This window comes from Anas acuta, chromosome 3, assembly GCF_963932015.1.
Source record: "Anas acuta chromosome 3, bAnaAcu1.1, whole genome shotgun sequence".
Taxonomy (NCBI): domain Eukaryota; kingdom Metazoa; phylum Chordata; class Aves; order Anseriformes; family Anatidae; genus Anas; species Anas acuta.
The window spans coordinates 57662788-57683568 of NC_088981.1; the positions used below are offsets into that span (position 1 = coordinate 57662788).

Consider the following 20781-nt stretch of genomic DNA (forward strand, 5'->3'; position numbering starts at 1 on the left):
AGAATTTATTGACGTAAATGAAGGATGGTTATGCAAGGAACAATAGCTTGGTGAGAGGAGGTTTGGAAGGCTACTGGAAATCGGTGAGAAGAATTCAGGAAGAGGTGGAGTTGATGAAGGTGTGGTTTTGGGGAACCACTACTGGAGGCTCGTTCGTGCATAAGGCGCAGCCTGGAAGAAGGCACAGGATAATGGCAGAAAAGGTGCAGTAAGGAGGTTACTGAGAGGTAGGGTGACTGCAAGGATGTCAGTAAGACACTGGGCAGGCAGGTACAGAAGAGAGAAGGCAAAGTAACCACTGGATAGCCACAGCAAGGGGGACAAAAAAAATCAGCCTTACATGTTTCTTCACAATGCCATAGAGAAGGCCAAAGTCAATCGAACATGGAAAAAGCATTGCAGAAAAGGAAAAGGCAAAACTCTGTGTGCTTAGAGAAGCGGTAACAGGCTGAAGTGAGGAAACATCAGGCAACACTGGACAGGCAGCTGCAGGCTCGAGCACAATAGTTGCAAGGGCATGCCTGAAAAATGGAAAGAACATGGGATCAGAGAGATTAAAGCTCAGATTCATCCTGCCTAATTTCTACCAGCAGCCCTGTGCCCAGTGATTCCTACCGACTGGCTATGGTTCTCCAGAGACACCTGTATGCTAGGAACTTGCTAAACTTTATCAGTCATTTTCTAGAGTGAGGAGAGGCCATTTTGCACAGGGATAAGTTTCTTTATAATATTGCAAGCAAATATATCTTGTTGGGTGTTCTTCAGATCCCGCAAGGTTCTGGAAAAGCCATTTATAGCAGCAGTCACTGCTCCAACAAAGCTGTTGCTATAAGGCATTCGCTGAAGTTGTTCACAGCGACATATTGCTTGCTTCAGTAAGAGGAGATTAAAAGGATGGACTTCAATAATAAAGTGATTTAAAAAATTGCAGTGGCAATGAGGAATCATTTTATCTGTTTTATTTAAATGAACTCCAGTACTCACACAGACACACACATACAAAGAGCACAAAAGCGTACGTTATATTATCTTTCTGATTCTTCCACTTATTTACACTTAGTTTTCTGAGTAACTTTCAGGAGTTACTTCTTTCATGGTTAAGATTAGGTAAGTCTTCTGACACAAAACTGATCATTTTCTTGGTCCTAAAGTGGCATTATCAATTTTAAATCAGTGGTGCGTAAAAATCTTGCAGGTATTCACTAGTGGAATGAGAATGTGGCCATACTGCTCTGAATTAATATGCAATGAAAGATTAAAACGCAGAGATGTTTAATAAAGAAGTGACATGTCATGTATTGTTCCGGAAGACTGGATAAGTGCCTTAATAGTGCCTCGACAGCAGAATGAGTACATTTTATGTTGCAAATTTAGCTCTTTGCAGTTGGGTTATTTCACGAGTGAACAACCTTTTAGGGGCCAATCAATTCTCCCAACAATGTAAAATGCAAAATGTCATTGATTTTTAGTAGGAAATTGTCTGTTAATAATGAATCCAAATATGTGTGTATATGCGTATATACAGAAGAGAGAAAGGTCGATCCCAACGTACATGAGTTCCTTCCACCTGCAGCACACTGCTTTATCTGGGCACCGGACTGGTATAAAACCAGAAGTTCCAGCTACTGAAGGAACAACAACAACAACAAAAAGGTAAAAATCCATTGGGACAGGTAGGCTGTGGAAGTTTGTGCATATTCACTATGTCTTGAAAAAATAAAATAAAATTTGACTTCTTTTTGGATGGTTAAAACTAATTTGGGAAAAAATAAAACGTTTTTTTTTTTTTCCATAAACATATAAATGAACAACAATCAGATAAAATCTGGCAATGAACAAGGGAACAAAATGCATTATCTGCCATCCGAAGAAGAATGATACCATAGTAGCAGTATTCCAGTTGTTTAACACCCATATTCTTGGAAAACTAATACTTTTTTAAAGTTAGTCAAACACACATTGCGTGCTCCTGAAGGCAGGAATTTTTGTGTCTATTTTGCTGCAATCCAGTGCAAGAAGAGTGTTAGGAACATAGCTGGTAATTTCATTTGGAAAAAACAGGCTGACTTCTAGGCTGTTTTAAATGTGGTGAAAGAGTATTAAAATGGTGAGTACTGAGTGCCATGGAGCATCGCCAGTGGAGAAGCTGTCCTAGTGGCTGAAGATGGTGCCATCCTCTCGTTAATCAGGATGTTACAGTTTAATCAGCAACACACTGCCTGAGAAATGGTGATTGTTGTAAATTACTGTGCCAATTGGGAGCTGCAGTAGTAGTGAGTCAAAAGGATTTTTTTGAAAGTCCACATTAATATAGCCGGTACAGCAGTCAGAAAACAGGGATTGAGAATGATTTTCATATATTTACCTTTTTAGAGAGGCCTAGTACAAAGCAAAAGTACATTTCAGAAAGCAGATCTTAAGACACCAAAAATGTGTGCAGCAGGCAGCATGGGGCTGGGCCATCTGGTTGCACAGGAGTCAAAGTGTGGCTGTGGGGTAGCTTGTGAGCCACGAGCAGCACAGGCAGTACCAAACTGCTGGTGATCCCCGGTGAGACTGGCATATTTCCACACCAAGCACGCTTTATCTTTTACAGTAAAAGTCTGTGTTAGCCAAGATGAACCAAACTTAAATTCTACAGAAAGGTCTCAGTGATTCGATGTACAGGAAAAATGTGTACCACGATAAAATGCTCAAGAAGGCAGTGCTTCATTTGTTCCCAAACGCAACTTCGATAATATTGTTTTGCTCCATCTACCAATGCAGCCTGGGGCAAAATTTTCAGACATAGGTGAAGACTGTGGCACATGGGGACATGAAGAGCGGTTGATAGGTTATTTCTGTGAGATTAAAAAATCACCAGCACCTCTTTGTTTCTAGACTGTCAAGCACAACCCCAGGCAAGTGAGCTCTTGTAAAATAAAAGCTTTTTCTCTGAAGTGTTTTTTTTTTTTTTTCTTTTTTTGTTTTCTTTTTCTTTTTCTTTTCCTTTTTTTTTTTTTTTTTTTTTTTTTTCTTTTTTTTTTTTTCTGAAGTCCTAGGCTTCAGAGCTACACTTGAGAATGCAGTAAATTAGTCATTGAATTCATGGGATTAATTTCTTGTATGATGTGATGTTCTCTGAGGAGCCAGTTTGGATTTAGGGAACAGAGAAACAAAAATTATTTTCTGTGGCACAAACATGCTCTGTCTCAAGTGATGACCAGTGTGTGGGAAATTGCAGTGTCATCCTAGAAGAGAAACTGTTAGTACGTACCAGACCTTATCTAAAATGCTTGCTGAGAAAAGAGGGAAGACAGGATCTTGACAATAAACTGAAACTGTATTTCTCAAAAGTCCTTCTGGTTGTCAATTCATTTGCAATTCTCAAAAATTTGATGTCCTCAGAGATGCTTTCTGGAAAAGTAAAATTTCATCAAACTAGGAATTTGGGAATACTGAAAATATGAATGGAAAAGATCTACATTTTTCCTGTTAATTTTCATTTAAAAATTTCAGTAGTCTATAACTTTAAGAAAATACTGGAATCTGGAAATCAGTTTGTTGCCTTAATGGGTGCAAAGTAGTCAAGTTTCTTCCTCTGCTCCCTGTTTCCTGCTGGCACATGTTTTTATTGTGCTAAACATGACTACAGAAAGCAGTATGTGACTTGATGTAGATCTTATATCTTATATAAACTGTCATTTTTGTAAGAAAATAAAAGAAAAAAAGAGAGAGAGAGAGAGAGAGATCTGGCTTTTGCATACGGATCACCCCAGTAAATGCCTATGGTAAGAGGGTAATGACTTCTGCAGTACTAAAAGCTAATTCAGACCAGGTTTTGGCCCTAGGCAGTGCACGGTTTAGTTAATGAAAATGAAAACTCCATTCCCTAATGCAGGTAGGTACTAGTTCGCTGACTTTCTTACTCTGGAGAGTCCCTTTGGTCTATAGAGAACCAAACAATTTGGCAGCACTACACAACTTAATCCACGCCTGGCAGACACACTCATTTCTGCTCATTCTTCAGAGTAATTCTATCAGCCTGGTGTTCACATGGAACTAACAGGGGACTGCAAAGATGGATGCAGGGTGGACCTGCACCAGACTCACTGGGTAAGTCTCTATTTTTATCCCTACAGAAGACCAGATAAGTAAAAACAGCTCAATGGCACATAGAAACTCCAGCAGATCAGCTAAAGGATATGGAGTTCAAGAAAGCATCTGTCTTGGTGGCTTCTTCCCAGGCTCCATTGTCTTTTAATTCTGTACAGGGGGCAGTAATACAGCAAATAAATACGATTTAAATTCATTGTCTTGCCATAGTTCTGTGGGCAACAAAGTAGAAGGGACTATTTCTCTGCACCTTCACGTCTTGTTAGATTCTGTGCTGTATCACACAGTGCCCGCTGCAATAATATGCTCCCTGTATTTATGGGGTCATTTCTCTGTGGACTTTTTTTAATGCCTTACAAAATATTGCCTAAGACTGCAGTCTTTCCCTTAGTGAGGTCACTATTATGACCCCGTTCCTACCTCCATTATACTAAAAAAAAAATATTTTGTATTTTTGAAATTAGCTAATTTCATACAGATTTCACAGGGTGGTCATAGCAAAGAGGAAAAGCCAGTAAGAGGAGATGGAAAGACTCTGAGATCATGTGCAGCAATCACCTTACATTAGATTAGTTTCCTGAAGAAAACTTACTAAACAGCACACCTTTGCCTCAGTATCCCTGGTGAAGAGCAATCAGAAGATCATTTCTCTTTCAAGTGAAAAGGAGATGTGATCTATGAAACCACGGCAATTTTACTTTCAAGTTGATGTCGTTTGTTGTCTCCAGTGGCTGGGGGTCACACTTTCCATCAGGATGTCTCTGAAGTGCCCCGACAGCCCCACAAGGACGGTGCTTTGTGCCTGAGAGCGCAGGTACCAAGCATGAGCCAGGCAAGCTGGTGCTCTATACAGACAGACACCGCAGGAGCTTGCAGCAACACAAGGACTGAGCTGCAAGGAAGCAAGTGTGCCTTGTAAGCAAGCTCCTTTCGCTGGAGGAATGAGCGGTGCTGCTGCTCGTCTGACAGCAGCAGTCCCAGCAGCACGGTGGGACAGAAAGAAATTCAGTCTAAGCACTGCAGAGCCCCTGTCAGAGTGTTTTGTGGTCAAAGAAGGAACAAATTGCTGAAAGAGGGAGTAAAGTGGTTTCCAGAGCCACGCCTGCAGACTCTGCTCTCAGATTAGGACACTTGATCTCCTTTGAAATTCTCTTGGTGCCAGCAGCTGAAGAAGCGGAGGCTGGTGCACTCGCTCCTTGTGCAAAAGGCACAAGGTTTCCCCCGAGGTCTCCCCAAGAAGGGCAGGAAAAAGCAGCCGATGAGGCTGTGAATCAGAAGCTTTATTTCAGCAAGGTTTGAGAGACGTGGGGTGGGGTGGGGTGGTGCGGAGGCGTGCTGAGCTCTCTTGGTCCATAGCTGCGGGGCCTGTTGGTGTGCTTGTAGGCCCATGGCTGGGTAGGGACGGGATCCTTGTGTGCTTCCTGCTCCTTTGGTGGCTGTGGGTGTAGAACGCTGCCCCAGCCTTCAGGTCAGCGGCCGCGGAGGAAGAGGACAGTGGCAGACGTTGTTGTGCTCGGGGCTCTGTGATGGGGTGCGAAAGGAAAATGATCCAAAAGAGCAGCCCCAGCCTGTTGCCAGGGTCAGCCCCTGTATCCCCGGGAGAGGCTCTGTGAGCCTGACAGCAAGGCTGTCCATCCCGGGTCTCCCTCATGGCCAAGAGTCAGCCGTGCTGGGCCAGGCCTTCCTGCAGGCAGTGAGACTGTGGTGGGGAAAGGGTTGGGGCGATCTTATCTGTCCTGGAGAGCGCTGGCAGCTCTTCTGTCTGAGTTCTCAATGGGAGAGTGACCAGGAGTGTGCCGTGGTGTGGTCTCATCGCTGTGTTTGTGGCTGAAAGAAAAGAAACACCAAACAGAGCAGCAGCCCCTGCCTGTGTGCCCGAGGGTCTCCAGCTACTCACTGAGGCTGTCTGTGTCCCGTCGTCCTGATGGAGAGGTCACTTCTGTCCTTTCCAGCTGTAAGAGAGAAAGCCAAAGGGCAGCGGCCTTCCCCTGTGGCCAGGAGCAGCCCCTGCCTCCCAGCCTAAGACTCTCCCAGCCTCACAACAGTGCCGTCCACCCAGTTTCTCCCTGTGGGCCTAGAATTATCCATGTTTTACCAACTCCACCGGCCTTGTGATCATGGTGGGGAATGGGTTGGGGGTAGCTTATCTGTCCTGTAGAGCGTTGACACATTTTCCAGCTGAGGTCTCAAGGGGAGAGAGAGGCCAGGAGTGTGCCGTGGTCTGATCCCATCCCTGTATGTGTCTGGCTGAGAGAGGAGAAGCAACAAAGGGAGCAGCATCCCCGTGTGACCACGGGCAGCCGCTGCCTCTGTGCCCGAGGGTCTCTAGCGTCTCACCAAGGCTCTCCATGTCCTGTTGTCCTGATGGAGTGGTCACTGCCGTCCTGGCCTAAGTGTGTCACTGTTCTGCTTACTATGAGACCGTGGTGGGGTGTGGGTTGGGGCAATCTTACCTGTCCTGGAGAACGCTGACACATTTCTAGATGACTTCTCAAAGGGAGAGGCCAGGAGTGTGCCATGGCTTCATTCCCTCGCTGTCAGTGTGTCCAGCTGTAATAGAGGAGGCAACAAACCAAGGAGCCAGTCCCTGTCAGCATCAGAAGCCATCCCTTCTTCCCTGTGTGAGTCTCTCCCAGCCTCCAAATAGTGCCATCCATCTCACATCTTCCTGATGTCCAGGAGATGTTTGTTGTAGCTTCAATGTGTCCCGTTCCCACTTAGTGTGGTGAGACCGTGCTGGGGAATGTGTTGGGGGTAGCTTATCTGTCCTGTAGGGTGTTGGCATTCTTTCTGTACAGGTTCTCAAGCGGAGAGCGGCCAGGAGTCTGCTGTGGTGTGGTCTCATCCCTGTGTGTTTCTAGCTGAAAGAGAAACACCAAAGGGAGCAGCATCCCCCTGTGACCACGGGCAGCCCCTGCCTCTGTGCCCGAGGGTCTCTAGCGACTCACCAAGGCTGTCCGTGCCCCGTCATCCTGATGCAACGGTTGACTCCTGTCCTGGCCCGATTCTGTCACCTTCCTGCTTGCTGTTCGAGCCTGGTGGGAGTGGGTTGGGGCGATCTTACCTGTCCTGTAGGGCGTGGAGAATTGTCTGGCCCAGTGCTGGCAAGGAGCGGCCAGGAGCGTGCCATGGTTTAGTTGGGTCCGTGTGCTGCAGGGCGCCGAGAGCCATTTGAGGTGAGGGCCTGAAGAGAGAGGAGAGAGGAGCTGAGTTCCTCTGGTGGAGTTTGTGTCCAGAGCTGAGGCTGAAGCAGGAGCAGGCAGCTGAGCAGCCTCCCCGTCAGCACGGGCAGCCATGGCAGGGCTGTGTGGCCGTTGGGGCCAGCGTTCTGTCCCCGCCCCTTTGTGACATGGGGCACCCCCTGCCTGCTGTGCCATGGGCGCTGCATCCCCATCCCCATCCCCATCCCCATCCCCATCCCCATCCCCATCCCCATCCCCATCCGCGGGGGGTGGCAGCAGGTGATGCGGAGCCCAGGCCCAGGCCGGGCGGTGGAAAAGGTGCCCAGGTGTTTGGGCAGGGCTGCGGAGCCGTGCCAGGCAGCTGTGCGAGCGTGCTGGGGTCTGCCTGGGGCTGTGCTGCCTGCCCTGCAGGGCTCGAAGAGCTCCCTGCGGAGGAGGCCAGGAGCGTGCCCCAGTTTGGTGCCATCGCTGCCTGTGCTTGCGGCTGGGAGAGGAGAGGCAAGCAGAGAGGAGGCCCCCAGCTGCCCCCATGTCTGTGCAGGGTGACTCGTCTGTTCCTGCCCACTGTAGAAGCAAAGGAAGAACTAAATGTATAATAAACGTTGAAAAGCCCAAAGCCATGGGTTGTGATTCTGGGGAGGGGAATCAAGTGTTTGCAGCAGCAATTGCAAGAGCAGCTGCTCAGCAAAGGGGATTAAAATGAGCTTTTTCCAGCTAAAGAGTAAAGTTGAGGAAAGACTAGCGAGAGTTCTTTAAAGGAAACGTTTTGCATAGTTTGGGACAGTATCACTGAAGAGTAGGTCTACTTACATGATTTGAGACGAGCTGAATTCGTCTTAAAATTGTGCAGTTCCATTGATTCCATAGCAGGATCTTATTTTTTCCTGGTTGTGAATCTTCAGTTCATTGCTGCTTTTTCTCTCTCTCTCTTTTTTTTTTTTTTTTTCTAATCCCTCTTCCCCTTCTCAAGCAGAAACCAGGAGCGCACCTCTGTGAATGCCTCCAGCTGTGCACGGCTGCATTTCAGTGCATGGGGCATCTCTGGATGAGCCTCCTACAAAAGTCAGGAGCGTGACTGTGCAAAAGTATCGTCCCCTGGGCTTTTGTTTTGAATCAGTCCCAGTTTGTTTCTGGCAGTCGGGTTTGTAAGCAGGAGGTAGCCAGGCTGACTAGGAAGAAGTTGGCCTAAAGTGAGCTGTGATGGCCAGCCATGGCAAGGCTGGTGCGTGTGAGAAATGTGCAGCAAAGCTCTGAGAGGCACTTAATTTCCCAGATAGAAAGCATGGTTCTCTCTTTGATTTCCAGCAGCGGGGCAGCCCCCACAGCAGCTCCACCTTGGGTCCAGCCCTCAGGTGTTATCCAAAGGCCCGGCTTTTGGGCCTGAGGTGTTTGTATCAGCCTACGCTCTTCGTGGACAGTGACAACACTTTTATTTGGCTTTAAAAAAAAGGGGCAGCTTCTGAGTATGGGGAGGGTTGTGGTTTTTTTTTTTTTTTTTCCTGTAAAAAATTCAAAGGGAATTTTCTGGTTTAGAAAGTAGGAAGGGGACTCTCTTGATTGAAGAGTGACAAATAATAGCATACAAAGGAAAAACAAGATGAGAATATATCACAATGATTAACTGAGAAATATATATTCAAATCCAATTTTACTACTTGTATACACATTTTAATGTGAATTTCTGAGTTGTTGTTCCAGTTCTTGTATGTTCCAGAAGTTGGTGTGCTGTCACAGAACTGAGCGATGTTAAGGCGTAAGCTGCCTCTAACAGATTTGTTGGCTGGTGTCGGCTCCAGTTCACTGAGAATGGAGCACGCACTCAAGTATTTTGCTGAGCTGCAGTATTTATGATTTAGACATGCAACAGCCATTCTGATATTTCTAGTAATAAGGGTCCAAGAATATCTGGTCAGCCTGAGTAACTCCTAGCAATTACCAACTGCTGCATTTATGTGTGGAATTGCTTCATACTATTCATTAAGAATCTTTTAATGTCGTGCATGAGATTTGCTGCGTTTTAGGTTTTGTCCTCAGAATTTGGGCTGCATTTTGTCCTCTGGCTCCCCTGGAAACATTGTCAGCTGATGGGAACCCAAGCAGGAACTGGCTGAGAAGACAAATTTCCTTTGTCATAGCACTGTACAGTGTAATTTCTTGGTAAAAGAGAACACCATTTGTCCTACCAGCTCCCTGGCAGTAGCAGTTTACTTCTCCACCTTGAAGTACCTGGTTTTGTCCTCTTACACCTATTTGATTTCTGCAAGGGGAAAATTGAGCCCACAAATACATATGGAATAAGGTAGGCATCCGCTTTTTGAGATCCTATTTCTAGTTTCCTCCTCTTTTTCCCATTTTTCTGTACTAAAATACTATCTTTTTTGGATTTCCAAAGACTTGGTGTTTTCTGTAGCTAAACTGGTGTCTCCAGATTTGTACCAACAAATTTAATCCATGTGCTTTCCATCTTTCCTTAACAGTCTCACTAGACCTACAGTAGCTGTTAAAGCAGTTCTGCTGCTAAAACTTATATTTAGCTTCGCCTTTTTTTCGACATCTCTTTTGAAAAGATTGATGTCTGCAGATACTTTTAAGCTTTCAATCTTTGAGTTTCTTCAGGCCTCGTAATTAGAGATGATGGGGCAGTTACCTCTGTCATGGAGCCTCTGCAGGATGCCCCGAGTGTGTGCAGCCACATCTGCTCTGTAGATCGGGGTTACAAGGGGAGCCCAAAAGCTTTCATGGCTGGCTGGTGTTGGAGCATTTTACCTGCTTTATTTATTTGCCACAGCTCCAGTGTTTTCCAAGGTGACCAGGAGATCTGCTTAGGCATGCTGATGGGTGTCAATGTAAATGGTACTTTCAGCCCACTACTGCTAGGATAGCTGTCCCACCGTCCCCTTGCCGCTAGCAGAAGAGGCCCTGTTGCTGGCAGTTGCAGTAGAGAAGCTGAGACTTGAACAAAGCCCAGGAAACAATTTTTCAGTTCCTTTCCAGGGCTGGTGCTTTGCTGAGGATTTAGCTTTGTGGCTACTTGTCGTGGTTCCGCTCGAGTGGGCAGCCGAGCGCCACCACAGGCGCTCACTCACTCCCCCTCCTCAAAGAGGAACGGGGAGAAAATATGATGAAAAGGGCTCAGAGGCTGAGATAAGGAGAAGAAGATCACGCAGTAATTATTGCAACTGGCAAAACAGACTCAGCATAGGGAGATTTATTGCTCATTACTAACAAGCTAGAGAAGTGAGAAATAAAGGAAAGAAACCAAAAGCACCTTCCCCCCCCATCCACCCTCTTCCACCTCCTCCCCCTGAGCGGCGCAGGGGAACGGGGGAATGTGGGTTATGGTCAGTCTACAGCACTTCTTCTCTGCCGCTCCTTCTCGGTCACTCTCGTCCCCTGTGCTGTGGGGTCCCACCCACGGGATACAGTCCTTGATGAACTGATCCGGCGTGGGCTTCCCACAGGCAGCAGCTCTTCCAGAACTGCTCCAGATATGGGTCCGTACCACGGGGTCCATCCCTCAGGAGAAAACTGCTCCAACCTGGCTCCCCCACGGGCAGCAGCTCCTGCCAGGTCACCTGCTCCTGCGTGGGCTCCTCTCCACGGGCTACAGGTCCGGCCCAGAATCTGCTCTGGCAGGGGTCTTCCACAGGCGGCAGCCTCCGTCGGTGCAGGGCCACCTGCTCCACTGTGGTCTCCTCCACGGGCTGCAGCATGGAACCCTGCTCCACCGTGGTACTCCATGGGCTGCAGGGGGACATCCTGCTTCACCATGGTCCTCACCACAAGCCACAGGGGACTTCTGCTCTGGCGCCTGGAGCACCTCTCCCCCTCCTTCTACACTGACCTTGGCACCTGCAAGGCTGTTCCTCACTCCTCTCACTCTCCCAGCTGCTGTGTGGCGCAGCGTTTTTTTCCCTGTCTTAAATATGCTCTCACAGAGGCGCAAAACAACATCGCTTATTGGCTCAGATCTGGTCAGCAGTGGGGCCCTTACCAAACATGGGGCAGCTTCCAGATCCTTCTCACAGAAACCACCCCTATGGCCCCCTGCTACCAAAACCTTGCCACGTAAACCCACTACAAGTATTAGTCCAGATTGCTGTATGCATAAAGTATGAAGGATTATTTTATTCTGTATGCAGTTACCTTTTAAGTATTTGAAAACTTAATATCTCAGTCTTGTCTAGAGCCAAAAGCCCTATGTCTTTCTTTTAGATGGTGTGCTCTAAACCTTCACCTTTCAGGTTTGTGGAGCTGGATATGATGTCTTTGTAGACTGTGAGCTATGTTTGCTTCAAAGGACCTTGTAACTGGTCAGCCACCAATAGCACTAATAACAGTAGTTTTATGGTTACTGCCCGATATGTCATCACAGGCTGATATAATCAGTGGTAGCTGCTAGGCAATGGAGATCAATATTTCACAATGTTTGCACATGAGATCTTCTTCTTATTATTATTTTATAATTTATATTTTGCTTTACTGGATTTTTTTTTCTTTGGAGTGGAGATTTGAGTGAGATGATGCTTGGGTTAAAACCTACCAGGGACAATTAACGTGCAATACCAGACAAAACTGTGTTGGAATGAAGTAAGGGACACCAATTATAGATGGGGGGGTGGGGAAGGAGTCTATTAGAAAAAAAAACAATTGAAAACATGGCAGTATTGTTGCTAATTTGGATTTGAGCAAGTACCTGTTCTTATTGCCTATAGTACAGCTAACAAACAGAAACTATTTGTCTAAGGTAGGATTTGAGAGTTTCCTGATAAATACTATGTGAGAGACGAACACTCACCATTCCTGACTAGTTCTAGAAGTATGTTGGTCCTGATCACAAGAAACAGCACCGAAGAAGTTATCTTAATTGTATCCAAGATAACTGGAGAGCAATTTAGAATAATGAACCTGGGGCTGGGTTTCAGACACTAATAATAATCAAGAACGTCTGCTGAAGAACAGTGTAACTAATTTCAGAACATAGCAGATGTTTTAAGGCAAAGTACACTAAATTTGATGCAATGAAGGCAGACTTATCAAGCATACCTGTACAATTCTTTTGGAGCTAGTGGAATATAGAGACACAAGAGGCAGAAATGATTCTTTTTGAGCCTTAAACCTTTTTACCTTGCTAATTAGCAAGTATATGTTGTTTGGTACTCTGCTTTCCATGTAGCTGGCAACAACTGCATGTACCAAGTATTAAGGAGGAAAACAAAATGCAAGGAGACAGTCCAATGCAGTACATTCAAATGCATTAGTGAATACTAGGAACTCATCCCAGATATGGTCTGAAAAGAAAAATGGTTGGTTGCACTTGCATTTATCCAAACCAATAGCTGCTGCTGTTCTCACTGTCTGGTAACCAAAAGTAGGCATTAGAAAAGGAAAAGATCTCAAAAATTTAATTTAAGAAAATGGTGCCATTTCTGAATTACAAAGGGCAGAGCGTGGTATTTTTTTTTTTTTTTTTCCTTATTTTAAGAGAACCATATGAGTATCATCAATTTTGACCTGGACTATTTGGTGGTATGATTTGTGCCACTCTTGACATAGCAACATGAAACTTAACTACCTATTGTTACATTAAGAGGAAAAAAAAAAAAGATAGTACATTCACAAAGCAGGATGACTTCTACACTAGCTCATACTGACAACCTGTGAAAGTTACTACAATCACACAGTGCAAGTCAAAACAGCTTCTGTTTTAGGAGTTGTACCAAGACTGCACATGGTCATATATATGTTGTTAAGCCATAGATAATTGTAGTGTCATAGAATAGCTCACACCTGCAAGGAAGAAGCTGTCAAAACACATAAAAATTTCAGGTTTCATTATAGCCACCTTCCAGATGCTCAGAACAAGAGCATCTGTCAGCATAGTGAAAGTGCTATCCTGTAAGAAAGAGTTAAAGATATGCCACTGCCTTAAAAGAAAGCATGTGCAAGCTCATGAGAAACAGAACTGGCACCAACGCATCTGAATGATACATTGCTCTAGTGGTCAAGAAGTGAGTATAATGCTGTTTTGAAATAGAAACCAGATTTTTTTTTGTGCATTTGATTTTATTTTTTCCCCAATTCTCTTACACATTGTACCTAAAAGGTCACCAGGTTTACTGTTTTAGACATGTAAATTGAAAAATAAGTCAAGTCAGTAGTCTAGAACTTCAGGACCTTGCAGACCTTGGCTTGCAGCAACAGTGTGGGTGTGCTCTTGTGTGATGGTGCTGGAGTCTTCCTCACCCAGAATGATCAGGTCTTCTCTGGCCATTCTCATCATTCAACTGTAGTAAAAGACAGCCTTTAACAACAGTCTATAGTTGAACTTGTGGGGACAGTTCCTGGAATCTTTTTTTTTTTAAAGATTTATTTGCTTTCCTGAGAGCTGTGTTCATTTCAAAGCACTGCAGAATCATATGCAATGTTTATACATGTTGATTAAGTAGATCAGCTTGTCAGAAATTCAATTAAAAATAAACAAATGAAGTAGAAAAAAAAGCAAACTGGAATAGATTCATGCTAAGAGCCCTTTTTGTGACTGCTGAATCTGTAGCATAACTTATCATAGAATCATCTAGGCTGGGAAAGACGTTCAAGATCATGAAGTCCAACCATCAGTGTTATGTTTCTTGGCAGCTGAGGGATTTCAGGTGGGCACATTCTCATCTGTAAGTTTAATCCTTGTATGACATACTCGGTTTTCTCAAATTCCAACATTAACAGCCTAGAACCGATTTGGTGTCACACTCTACATGTAGCCTTGCTACAAATGGAAGATAGAGAATCCTACAGTGAGGTGAAAAGGCTCATTCCCTGTTATTCAAAGTTTCTTCCTTCATAATTCACTGGCTTTGGCTCATTTGGAAATTTTTTTTGCTAATTTTAAAGGCCATAGCAGATCCCTGTTTGTACCATGAGGGGTTGCATGCTTTGGCTAAGGTGCTTCCGTAGGAAGTTTATTTGGTGCTGCTGGATGTGCCGTGCTCTCTTCATAAGGAGGCACTGGATCTGTAGAGAGCTCAATGTGAGCCTCGTCCTGGCTAGTCTTCATGGTGGCCTCCTCGTACGATGGAGGCAAACACACAGAGAGGAACGTGGCATCAGGGACCAGAGTGGAGTAGTGGAAACTCTGTTCACTGGTCCAGGGCAGCACGGAAAGGAAATTGGGCACCTCGTGCTCCGGCAGGGCCTCGGGGAGGTCGATGCTGAAGATCTGCCCCTGCGGGGTGGGGCGCTGGCAGCGGCGGTACAGGAAGAGCAGCAGGAATGCCAGGAAGAGCATCATGGTGGCAGGCAATATGATGCACAGAAACGGCTCTATGTCTTCTTTGGTTGAACTTTTCTGCTGTCTGCTCTGTAAGTAAAGAAAATAGATAGCGCACTAGGTTCCTGGAGACCCCTTAATATAAAATACATCCTCCACCCCCCCTGCAGTGACTTAGCTGATACACTCCCAAGTTATTTTCTGCCTGTATTAATGACACTCACCAATATGTTTTGCAGGCTAGTGATCTGTCAATTTTTATTTGCCCATTAAAACAAAATACTGTGACAACTAGACACAAATAAAATGAAGTTGAGGAAACCCACCTCCTTGGGAAGGGGTACAACAGGCTGGCACTATATGTATTTTGGTGTATGTCTTATTCCTCTGGAATTATGCTGGGACTAGTCCTCTTTGGAAGAGAGGTTAAACTTTTAAAACTTGAGACAACACTGAATTGCAGAGTAGTGATCTAGTGATCCACTGTCTACTGTTGTTTCTTGCTATTTGGAAAGCTGTACTGTTTAACAAACAAATATTGTGACAACCTCCCCTTTCATCAGGACCTACTGCCTGCCATACCTGTTGTTTGGCTGCTATATTCTTACAGGCCAGCCCCAAATAATACTTGGTTTGTCAGGACAGCCTGGACTGGGGCCCTTTCTTGTACTTGTTCTGCCAGCTATCCAAGAACCAGTTTCCCTGTTTAAAACTGTGGAAAAAAAACTTCTAGGAATCTTGGTAGCAGCTGTGACTGGCTTGTCAGCTTTATCTCCTGCATAATACAGCACAAACGACCTCTGTCCTACAGCTGCTGAATTGTGCCGTAGTATTAATAGGAGTTACAAGCTAGTTTTGTTGTTGTTGTTGTTTTTTATAACATTTGAGCACTTCGGCTGTGTTAGTTTAATTTTCAAATGTTAATATAATAAACTTTCCCATTTAATTTGCTCTAGCTCCTAATAACTGGATCTCATTCACAGTTTAGTTTAGAGTAGGGAAGAAAACCTAAAATGTCACTTACTATCAATCGTTCCCTTTGCGAGTACACAAAGCGTAATCAGATTGCTTTTTCACATTGTCATGGTGAGACTAAATAGATCAATGTGTCAGATTTATTTTTTAATGAAGGTGGTTATTTTCAAACCAGGAAAATTCTAGTGTTTTTTTTCCTCAGACTACTTGGAACAGGAATACAATAGGCTGTTTGCAGCAATGCTTCTTGAGAGGGAGGGGGGGGGGGGGGAGGAAGGAAAAAAAAAAAGGCAGTAACTGATACACCTTTTTTAGTCTACTAATACTTTCTCTGCTTATTAAGAATCATGGTCATTCTGTTAGCTACAACATCAGTGTAACCTATATTTAACTGATTACCTACCGTGCATTTGTTACCTCTCCACTGCATAGTCATATTATTCATATTATTAAATTATTAGTATGTGGTCATGCTTAAGAAAAAAAAAAAAAAAGTAAGTTTTACTTTACAGCAAAAGAAATAGTGTACAGGAGATTTCTGCTTTTTTTTTTTTTTTTTTCCTTTTTATTTCTTTTCCCCTGAAGTATTGTGGGTCTGAGGCCAAACCCATTAAAGTCATTTTAAAATACATTGAAACTATCATGGACTCACTATTAAGCTTTCTTTCCTCAGCTGTCTTTTAACCACAGAAATACATACTAAAGAATTGTCTCGTATCTACTGATCATTTCTTATTAAAGAGTTTCTGGCAGTACAAGCAGTTGTCTTACCTCACCATTAAATGAGCTACAAGAAACAGCAGGGTTGGAAGAAAATGTTCATCTATTACTCTAATGCAGACATTAAATTATTTAATAAAATGAGATTTTTTCTTATCAAGTTTGCTACTTTTTTTGTTGGTTGTGGTTTTAGAAGGTGCATAAAACAGTACACAGAAGAAATGAAGGAAGGATTGTGTGAGGACAGAAGGTGAGACTGCACCAGCTTTGTAGCCCTTCTGTGTACATGCTCCAGGGCCTCGATGTCCTTCTTGTAGTGAGGGCCCCAAAGCTGAACACAGCACTCGAGGTGCGGCCTCACCAGAGCAGAGTACAGGGGGGCGATCACCTCCCTGCTCCTGCTGGCTGCACTATTCCTGACACCAGCCAGGATGCTGTTGGCCTTCTTGGCCACCTGGGCACACTGCTGGCTCATGTTCAGGTGAGCATTGACCAACACCCCCAGATCCTTTTCCTCTGCACAGCTTTCCAGCTACCCTGCCCCAAACCTGTAGCGCTGCATGGGGTTGTTGTGACCAAAATGCAGGACCCGGCACTTAGCTATGTTGAACCTCATCCCATTGGCCTCTGCCCAATGACCCACCCTGTCCAGGTCCCTCTGCAGGGCCTTCCTAACCTCTGGCAGTTCGACATTTCCCCCCAGCTTGGCCTCATCTGAGGGTGCACTCCATTCCCTTATCCCAATCATCAATAAAAAGGATGGGTCCCAACACCGACCCCTGGGGAACACCACTGGATTTCACTCTATTCACTATCACTCTCTGGGCCTGACCATCTAGCCAGTTTTTAACCCAGCAGCGCGTACCTGTAAAAGGAATATGAAGCCCGATTATCTCACCTTTAAGCCCAGTGCAACATCCCAGTGAGTTTCACTGGAAGGAAGCTTATATTTTAATCAATAGCCAAAGACCACTGCTATATCCTTCACGTGCTGGGGGAAGCACAGCCTAGTGTTACAGCTGCATGGTGCTTCCTGGTCTGAGACGTGGTCTCGCACAGGGGCTCTGTTGTTGATAATCCACAGGATGGCAGGAAAAAAGAAGAGGGACCGATGGAATAGATGCGAATTTGCTGATGCCCATAACTTGAAGGATAAATCATGGTGACCTACAGTACATTTTGATATTATCTTCTGCCAAGCATTGTACATAAACTGGTTTTACATTGAGATGTGGCACAAGAAGTATTTACTGCAGCTGATGTCTTGTGGGTATATCCAAACACATCGAAAGTACTGGGAGACAACTGAGCAGTGTTGGTCACTGTTTTTCTGCTCTGTTTTTGTGCCTTTTCTGAGAAAAGTGGCTATGGGGCTACTGAAGAATGTTATGAAGATCTTAACATAAAAACTTGGAAAATCTTATATCCGTAAGAACATGTATACCAAAAACTATAATTAAACTAAACAAACATCTTTTCTGAAGCTTTAAAGCTACAAAAGAAACAATGGGCTGGTGGCTATAGGTACTGGAAAATAAGTGCTCTAGAAATGAAACTGAATCTTCAGTAATTGAAAAATGTAAGCAAATTAACCAGCTGCTGTACATATCAAAAGTAAAATTTTAACATCTGGAAGTTTCCAAAGCAAACATATTAAGTGACTTGGGGAATTACTTTGTAGCATTTCCTTGACTGGTTTCTTTTGATACTATAGCTTCAGGTGAGGTCTGTATGCTCTGCCTGTATTACCATGAGCAGCTATGGTGGATTTTTTAATTGACATAAACAAGACTTGGACTTCCAGCCTGAGATAAGCTACAGACACACAAACATAGGAAAAACAGCCTGTATAAAGAGGAGAAAGCAGAAAAGTGTGCAGCAGTAAAAGGAATTAAATCTCTAAAAAGTCCTCTCTTTTCCCAGAACTGATTTTTAGTAGGATGGTTTGGCCATTGGGGCTTATTTCCCAGCATAATCATTCTTTTCATTTATACCTTTGTGAGGACAGAAACAAGGGGTCAGTTTTCTGCTATGTGTTCAGTATTTTAGAAGTAGTAAAGCCTTTCATTAGTAATCTGTCTGCCTGTGTTTGTTTTTTTTTTTTTTTACCATGCTGAGGATGTACAGTCGCCAGCTTACAGATTACATGACCCATATCAGTTCAGATGAGCTTTTGTTCATGTCTGTTGATAAAGGAATGGAGAGTGCAGAGTTGTGTGGCATTTCCATAATGAGTAATTTAATGGTTTTGGAACTGAACTTTTAGTATAGACAAAAGAAACCTAGTACCTACTTTAGAAGGGAATGACCTAATAAAGCATGAGTTTAAAGGAAGCTTTTGTGTAAGGATAAAGGGGAGAGGGGGGAAAGCTTGCTTGGCTTGCTTAAATTCCCATTGAAGTGGCTGTTTGGTGCTAGAATTTATTATGTGAATGATTTGCTAGGGCACTTAGACCTTTATTTACATGACTTTTAAAATATAGTCCATATTTATGCTAATAGTTTTGATATGGTGTTTGAAGTTGAATCAAGGAACAGGAATGTTTTAACTTCTGAATGTTTTAACTGGATTTGGAGCAAAGTCTCCTTTGAAGTCAGTAGGCTGCGGCCCATGCATAGGTGCTTTCCTAAGTTCCATTCTGCTTCCCAGAGATGATTCATTATTGCTTGTAAAAAGCAAAAACATTAAACTTTGGAGAACAGAAAAACATTTTGACGTGCTTTTGTATCCATTAATAACTACACAATTTTAAAGAGATCCTAGACTTAAACTGCATTTTCAAATGTTTGTTAGAATGTGCTGCTGGTGCTGCTGTGTGTTTCCCATTGTCAGACAAAAACAGCTTCAGGGCGTGAAGATGTTGCCATTCAAACTCTGGCAGTCTTAGTGATGAGGTAGACTATTAAAATCATAGAGGCATTCAAAAAAAACCTCTTACCCCCTTTCTTTTTACAACAGTATACTTGAATGCTAAGTAGCATGGCCAGTTTATTTGCTGGTGCTACTTGCCTTAGACATTTACTAGCTAGGGGTATATGTGAACCTGAAATTTTCATTCCTCATCAGAGAACCCCTTTCTCTGCATCCCAGCCAAAGACAGAAAAGCAGGCTGTGTTTTCATCTCTCCTCCCCCCACTTGCCTGCCTGTGATCCTCTCTCTGAGAAGTAATCAGCGCACAGCTTAGAGAACAAGAGTTCATTGCCGACTGCTACGGACTGTAAACGTCTGTAGAAAGGCTTCATGGGACCAGATCCAAAGAGTAAACATGTATTTAAAAGAAAAGAAATCAAGGAATAACAGAATGCATTATGCTTAAAAGACAAAAACTTCTTTAACTGACACTCCAGCAAGGTTTTCCTTCTGATGTTTATTTTTTTTTCACCATATCTATGGTGAAAAGAACTTAACAGCAATAAATAAATGCTTTGATGATATGTAATTGCACATTACTGCTTTGATACAGCTTGATACCCATGTATTAACTATGTACGTACACTGAGGCACTGTACAAACACACACACACATGCAAAGTCAAAGGAGATGCCACAAACATGAGCAGGAGGGTACAGACCTGGAGCTCTGTTTCCAGCAGTGGCCCACCTGGCTCATTGTCTAGCCAGTCGTAGTTCCCCCTGTCTGCGTGTCCGAATTTCCTCCAGTTGCTGCCCAAGAGCCACCTCATGCTTTCATCCACCTGGTCTTCTGCCTTCGTGCCTCCACCTTGCTTTGCTGCTTGCCACCGCGTCCCCGCCTCCCAGCCTCAACCCAGCTGGGCTGCTCTCAGCTAATGATCGCCTGGAAATTGTATCTCTCCTTTACAGCACCGAGGAAAGAAAAAAAAAATAAATAAAAAAATTAGACCCCCACCCCCCGTCAGGAAGCCATGCAAGCAGATCTCTGATTCTCTCTCCACTTCCAACTCAATCTCCCTGGATTTGCTTCAGTGGCCTACATTACCAGCAAAGCTGGCATCAGGTATCAGGGCGCCGTGGCTGATAGCGCTCTGATTGGAGAGCTCCCCGCATTAGGATTATTAAAAGGGGAATTTGCATGGGAAGCTGAGACCACATGGTCCTGGCTCCATGTGGATAAATAACCGCCTATATTTAGGTATCTAATAAACACTTTTCCAACAAAAAAAATAAATAATAACTTCTGTGTCAAGAGTGAAAGTTGCCTCTCAGTTGCAGGGTGTGAGGAAGCACTGAGGATCCAGGCAGGTTTTTCTTCCCTGCTGCTGGCTCATACAGTAAACAGTGAGAGCAGCTCCTGGGTAGACAGGCAAGGACACAAGGCTAAATGCTATACTGAATTATTTAGCAGCTCGAGAATGTAAATGTTAATGATAAACCCAGAGAGAGAAGTCTGCCAGAGCAGCTTTGGTCACTGAGAGCACATGAGCACTTTCAATAATGAGTTGTCAGTGTAGTTAAATCTGGACTCACTAGGATGTGTGTTGTTAAATGGAGATTGTTTCAAGTGAGAAGCCTTTGTGGTGTTTTTTAAGGAAAGAAAATGTCAGTGATGTATATTAACATCT

At 44.1% G+C, this 20781-nt stretch overlaps 1 protein-coding gene across 1 annotated transcript; it reads right to left on the reverse strand.

Annotated features, from left to right (window-relative positions):
- Nucleotides 1-13342: 13342 nt before the first annotated feature.
- SMIM28 (small integral membrane protein 28) lies at nucleotides 13343-20559 on the reverse strand. The gene is made up of 2 exons (XM_068677284.1): nucleotides 19813-20559; nucleotides 13343-14634 (listed from the first exon to the last, which is right to left on the reverse strand). The coding sequence occupies exons 1-2, from the start codon at nucleotides 19921-19923 to the stop codon at nucleotides 14215-14217; spliced, it is 531 nt and encodes a 176-aa protein (XP_068533385.1). The 5' UTR covers nucleotides 19924-20559; the 3' UTR covers nucleotides 13343-14214.
- Nucleotides 20560-20781: the final 222 nt, after the last annotated feature.